Source organism: Perca fluviatilis, chromosome 5 (genome assembly GCF_010015445.1).
Source record: "Perca fluviatilis chromosome 5, GENO_Pfluv_1.0, whole genome shotgun sequence".
Taxonomy (NCBI): domain Eukaryota; kingdom Metazoa; phylum Chordata; class Actinopteri; order Perciformes; family Percidae; genus Perca; species Perca fluviatilis.
Window position 1 is genome coordinate 18,160,174 of NC_053116.1, and position 6,830 is coordinate 18,167,003.

A 6,830-nucleotide genomic window follows, 5' to 3' on the forward strand; every position below is an offset into this window, starting at 1 on the left:
TTACTGTATTTTTACAAGTTTCATTTTATTGGTGTACTTTGACAATAACAATGATGGTATAAAAGAAAATCTCCATCATACAAATTTCAATAATCAAAAGATAATATGCCGATACACAAACAGATCCACATAAGGCTGACATCAAGTTTTGACAAGTGGCTTCAAATGGCTTCAATTCAAGGAGAATTGCTCTCCTTACAATCAGAGAAGATATATTTTTAATTGAGCAATGTGGATCTTTTTTTAATAGTAAGCTTTCATACAAAAAAATAATTTGTGTGAATTTTAGAGTGGATTGTGTCGCTGGTTTGGGTGCCTGTGATTCATTGCATTGTAAGCATACGGTGTTTTTGGCTGACACATCGCTATTCTGCAGTGCTTTCCTCTGACCTACACCTTACCCATCCTGCTGTCACTATCAAAGAGACATCCCATTCACAAACAAGGACACTGAGCGTCTGCCATGATATGTCTCTTCTACACTTCCAGCATTTTAAGTACAGGGAGGCCTCTAAAATGTAGAGCACCTCAGAGATTGTGAGAGGAATCTAAAAAATGTATGGGATAAGGATATTTTAATAATTATTTTAAAAACAAAGGCTGTGCTGGGAAGCAGTGATGTAAAAACATTGATGTCGCTGTGTAAGCTTCACTAGCACTTGAATGGCACCAGATAAACCCCCAGCCAAATCACTCCAAAGCCTTGTTCTTTATGCTAGCATCTGTAGTGATTTAAGACCTTAAAGAACTTCTAAAACACTACACACAACAATATTTACAATGATCATTTTCTTGATATGCACTTTTTTTTCAATTTAAATATTTTTGCTTATAAAAAAAAACTTGAGTGAAAAAACACCGCAATAAATTAAAAAGCTTTAAGGCTGCCAGTTTTGTCAGATGCCCAAAGCACGGGTCCCTTCATTTAAACTGGTACAGAATGGATCAGAACAGGTGAGATTATGGTACAATGAAGCCGCTTTAGTGAGCAGCAGGCTTGGTCTTGGTCTGGACTGAGACCATGTACTGTCTTATCACAAACTTAAAACAGTCCATTTTTGGATTTAAATAAAAAGCAAGAGAGAGCTGACCGATTTGCCCCAGTTACTTAGTCATGGTGAAAAACCCATCTTGTTGATTATGGTGTTGGCTGATGCAGCTGCATGTTCCACACTGTGAAGTATAAAGCCTAATACTGACTCTTAAAATATCTATGTCATCCAGAGGACATCTGTATATTGAGAGGTCGCTCCGCATCTGAATCTTCACCTGAACACTTAAACTAAAACCATTTGGCTTCCGCTATATGTCCATCTAGCTTTTTTTTAAAGCAATGAAAACAAGAAAAAATAATAATATACAGTGTATCATGTAAGTGTCAAGAACTAGAAAAAAAATAACCTGTGAGTTGTTCACAACCAGGTAACTATAAATCATTTTCATATCAGTGCTGGAAAACAAAATAAACTCAGGATAAAGATGGAGGACAGTTAGACCTCTGAAAGGTTTAGCCATTTCTTCAAACACACATGGAAAAGAAAACACAAATGGTGCTACTGTTCATCACTTCCACTGGGCACCTGCTGAGTATTTGGCTAGGAGGTAAACCCACGTTTCTGTTTGTGGCAATGAACCAGAGCAACAAATATACAAATGAGCTTCATCTGGCTGGATGAAAAGGCAGCAGGTTTACAAATGTGTGGATGTAAAAACACTGAATATATTTTGCCACCTATATGCTGTAGAGGGATGTTTTGCCTGTTGATACTAGCCTTTATGATGTTAAGTATGGTTCCAGTAAGCACGTAGAGAGAGACTCCCACAGAGGGAGCTCTGGAAGGTCAGCACCATTGATTATCAATTAGTATAAAGGAGGTGCCCAGTGAAAGACGGTGACCACTAGCATTTTCTGATTAGGAGTTTTGCGCTTCCTGTGGTTGTCACACAAAATGGCCTCCTTCAACGTGTCTATTCAGCAGATTAATACACGTCCATTTCATCAAAACCAGCTATTCATTTCTTTAGAGGAAATCTGCGGCTTAATGAAATAAAACAGCTTCCTGTTTACACAGACCTGAACCTCACAATCCCACACAAATACACATAACTACAAGTTTCAGTGCATCTAACACAGTCTGTCATATGTCACCTATTAAATCATCATATCAACCGCAAGAAAAAAAAAAAAAACCTGAACAATTACAATAAGAAAATAATCCATAAAAGATCAAATAAATAAAATGAGGTCCAGCCTCTTTACTTCTTATTTCATTGTGGAAACACAACAGTTTGTCAACCACCCACATCTCCCCTCAAAAGATACATCTTAAGAAATGCATACAAGGCGATTTATGTGAAATGAAGTAGCTGCATGACTAGAGGACAAGACAGTGAAGAGAGAGTGTCTGCAGGTTTCATTTCTTTTTTAAATGAACGTTTACAGTAACGGGATATTTTACTCAACATCAACACTGTCAAACACAAATCAGAGTAGGGACATTTTAGCCCAACCCCTATTCGCAACAGCCGTATTGAGTGCTGTCAGTCAAACAAACTCACTGGCCAAGCTTGGCCAGAAACTAACGAAGCTAATCAATGGTTTATTACGTGACGTGTAAGATAAGCATTCACATCCGCTTTCCCCTACCATGTCTGGATAAAGAAGTGTCTGTTAAAAAAATGTAAAGGCAGCCATACATTGGTTGTTGAAGATACAGTTCTCACAGCAGCCATGGTGGAGGGGGGCTGGCAAACAGTATTACAAACACTAGACAATCTGAAAAATAACAAAGCAAAAGCTTCTGTAAACACAAGTGACAGGGACGGCAATCAAGTATTCTCCACCACCAATTCTCTCCTGTAAAAAATGAAGGTGAATAAACATTAAGGATGTGGGATCTAAAAACCAAACGGCAACTGTTTATCTCTTCCTGGCCTAGACTTGCACACCGCACACAAAGTGAGGTCTAAAGTCAGTCAGTTAGAGGTTCAGGGGTGAAGTCTCCTAGAGGTGACCCTGAAGACCTTACACTGACAACAGGATACATACAGGCCATTTGCATAGCTCTCCCTCACTTATATACACACACAAAGAAACATACACAGGTTCTGAAAAGGGTGGCATGTTTGCTTAGGCAAAGGTGTGTTGAATGTGAAGTTTGCATATGCAGTGACTCCTTCTCGGTCGTCCAATAAGGGCATGATAGCACCCGTGCTATTGCATCTGTATAGTGAAGAAGTCAGGTCTAAGTTCTGCTGTCTGATATTACAGCTTATTGCTAACAGGGTGAGCATTGCTCTCCAACATAGCCACATGCAGGCAGCCAGAACATCCAATTCAACTATGCAAACACAAACATCCTAGTCTTCAAATGGTATGTTCACAGGACAAAATAGTCGGTGAGAGATGATTAAGGTATTAATATTCTCTAAAGTCAAGATAAACTATTTCACATACAGTATACATGACCGAAAACACTCACACTTTATATCATTTTCTCTTGCTTTCTTCACTTGTAGATTTGGCAAGCCTTCTGCAGAACCAGCTGCAAGAGTCCACTCAGTTTAAAAGTTGCTGTATCGTGTGGGCATGCAAATGTTTTAATAGGCTTACTGCATTTATGAAAATAAGAAGTGCAAGAGCAAAGTAAAAATCAAAGCCTCAGGGACCAGGTCAGCACATGTAAGTCAAACTATTGTGTGCGTGTGTATCATGGCCTATTTTAATAAACAAGCACAATAGTGTAGGGCTGAGCTAATCATTGACTGAATTAGAAAATGAATGAATGAATGAATGAATGAATGCTGAAGGCCAAAATGGTGCAAAAGGCAAGACTGACGACTAGTTAAGCCCAGATGAGAGGAGTGATGGACTGTGGCACAAGCAAGTGCAGCATTTATCCTTAATTTCTTATATGATTTATCCAACATACTTATTTGAGTCTCCTTTTTTGCATACAAACTAAAGAAATTCAGCAAAGAATCAATCAACTAAAACGTTCTAAGCAGTGCTGCCACTGGTGAGATATGGCTGATGTCCCAGAGGACTTTGATTCCCAGGTGTTTTGCAGTCCAGCTGTTCCTACGTCAGTAGTCAGCTATGGGTGCAAGCATTCTGCTCAAGCTGACTGTAATGTTGGTGTAGAGAGGTCTCCTGGACACTAGGGGGGAGTAGTTTAGGTTGTTAAGACCATCCACTTTCTGTCTCTCCTTTGAGTGGCGTAGTAGACTATACCTGCAAGAACAAGCAATCAATAAATCAATGAGGAGAGGAAAAATAAAAACAGTATGCAACAGTTCTGCATCCAGTGCTATAAAAAGCAAGTTTAAGGTTTAGGTCAGACAAGTTAGATTGAGTGGCACCTGAGCATTAATAAACAATAAGATAACATGTAGGAACAGGTTTCATTATCCTGCACAGTGTTACTAGATGGTAAAACTGTCTGACATTGCGACACTGTCGGTGGTGTAGATAGAAAGGGACAGTTGCATATTTATTTCTGTGGGAAGGATCTATCAACAGATCACAGCAGTGTTTTTTTAAATGAATACACAAGATTATTCATGATAATTTCATACAAGATTTACAAAGAGAAATTATTTTATAGTATCTATTCCTTAAACTGTCCTATTAACAAATGAAAGAAACACTTATTCCTAGAGCTGTTTTAAGTAACTTAAACTGTGAGCAGAGAGAGCATGATGGAATTCAGCCCTGAAGCATACAAGCAAATCACATGCAAAGTTTTAAAAGAGTTGAAATTCTCTCAAAGTCACTACTCTGGCTTTCTCATGTGACTGGCTTACACCACATGGGCCTAAGCCTCATTCAAATTAGCAGCTTCCACGTTTAACCAAAGTGTGTGTGTGTGTGTGTGTGTGTGTGTGTGTGTGTGTGTGTGTGTGTGTGTGTGTGTGTGTGTGTGTGTGTGTGTGTGTGTGAGTGAATGAGCTGTGCATGTATAGACACCAACCTTCCTAGGAACTGGACTTCCCCACGATGGTGATGTGGAATTGACATATAGCGCCCATGCTCTCCGTGTGGTCTACTAACTGTGTAATTGGCAAACTGCACCCTACACAAACATATTAATGCTCTATTAATCCATAATGTACACAGGTCGGCAAAACAAGCATTGCACAAAAAGCATAATAACTATTACTTCGATAACCATACTATCATAATAACACTGTGAGAAACATGATATAGACATGTACAAATACAAGAGGGAAAGGCTTAGTAATAACTGCATACAAAAGGGTTTATTACATAAAGAAACAATTGGAAGAATTTGGGGTGTTTACTGAGAGCCCTGAGTGTGTACAGCTGCCTGTGAGCTTTGTAGGTGTGGGGAGGGACAACAATGGTGTGTGGCAAAGGCAAATGGAGTGAAAAAAAACACACAAAAACTAATACTAAAGCCTGTTATGTGCCAACTGACCTAACCCATTTCTTAAGGATGCTTTATGTCAACGATATTGAGAGCCTCATGCTGCAGCTGTGTGTGTGTGTGTGTGTGTGTGTGTGTGTGTGTGTGTGTGTGTGTGTGTGTGTGTGTGTGTGTGTGTGTGTTCCCCTCACCTGTTCCAGAGGTCATCATCCTCGCCTCCCCAGCCCCAGAATGCATTTGGAAATCCATTAATCTTCTTGAACTGCTTCACCGTCAAGCCACTGACACCACCGAAGAACTCATTATATGGAAGCCTTGGAGGGACAATTACACATATTAAACTCATATTAAGTAAGGAATACATTTACTGTATATGCCCATGGAGATGGAGACAGAATCAGGACTCACATGTAGGAGTACTTGTCGAGTTTGACTGCAAAGTGTCGGGGCATGTCTGTGCAGCCGTAGTAGTTTCTGTCGTTCTCCATGAGGTGGTCCACATCGTGGAAGACCAGACAGTCCCAGTCCAGGTCCTTCATAGCCTCCTTGTAACCCACGTTGAACAACATGGCTCGGTTAAATGGCTCCGTGCCCAACTAAAGAAAAAAGAAAAAGACCCTATTTTTGTAGGTCGTAATGCGACAACTTAACAACTACTGTAAAAGACAGACATTATCACAACCTGAGAAGGAGAGTCACTTCCTGCAACTGTTTGGACTTTACACAGGTGAATCTGTCAATCTCTGCCAATGACCGTGAATAGGTGTATGCATACCTGCTCTATGAAATAAAAGGCAAACTGGAGTCTCTGTTTTTTCAGCACTGGCACCAGGTGTCTCAGAAGAATGGGTAAGTGTTCATGTCGGTTCCTGAACGGGACTAGGATTGCCACCTAAGGAACACAAAATAGATTAGAACACAATAGATATGAAATGGCATATACATGTATGGGGACACGCAGAGAAACAGAGCAGCTTGACCTGCGCAACAAAGTAAACTGTACTATTTGCACAATGTTTCTGAGAGCTGTGATCTCTCAGCAGTGCGTAAATGGGAAAGTGTGGGTGAAGTCAGCACCAAAAACCACCAACGAATCATTATAATAGAGCGGCAGGTTCTTGAAATCTCATTTTCACAATGAGATCTGGCATGCATCAATCATAGAAGCACTGAAGCACTTAATGTCTGTAAAAGGGTGTTTATTTGTCCCCATAGAGTGGTAGCTATGACAGTCCCTTGTTTTAAGTTTCTTTTGAAGCTGCATGAAAAGCAAACTGTCACAGGAAGCAACAAAAAGCTTTGGAAATGGAAAACAATGAGTGGCTAAGAGAAATAAAATAGAGGTAGATGAGAGAGAGATTGCTGATGAGAGAGAGATTGTTGATATGAGAGAGAGAGAGAGAGAGAGAGAGAGATTTGGTTGTTAGAACATTCACAGTC

The 6,830-nt window shown here is 39.9% G+C and overlaps 1 protein-coding gene across 2 annotated transcripts in view; it reads right to left on the reverse strand.

Moving 5' to 3' along the window:
• The window catches only part of b4galt5 (UDP-Gal:betaGlcNAc beta 1,4- galactosyltransferase, polypeptide 5), a 30,042-nt gene continuing 23,212 nt past the window's right edge, over positions 1 to 6,830 (reverse strand). The window contains exons 5-9 of one of the 2 annotated variants that reach the window (XM_039800760.1): positions 6,166 to 6,282; positions 5,799 to 5,986; positions 5,582 to 5,704; positions 4,974 to 5,075; positions 1 to 4,234 (exon numbers count right to left, since the gene is read on the reverse strand). In XM_039800760.1, coding sequence (XP_039656694.1) covers positions 4,087 to 4,234; positions 4,974 to 5,075; positions 5,582 to 5,704; positions 5,799 to 5,986; positions 6,166 to 6,282 — 678 coding nt within the window. In that variant the 3' untranslated portion in view covers positions 1 to 4,086. The remainder of the gene's footprint in view (positions 4,235 to 4,973; positions 5,076 to 5,581; positions 5,705 to 5,798; positions 5,987 to 6,165; positions 6,283 to 6,830) is intronic. The other variant, XM_039800761.1, reaches the window with a different exon arrangement.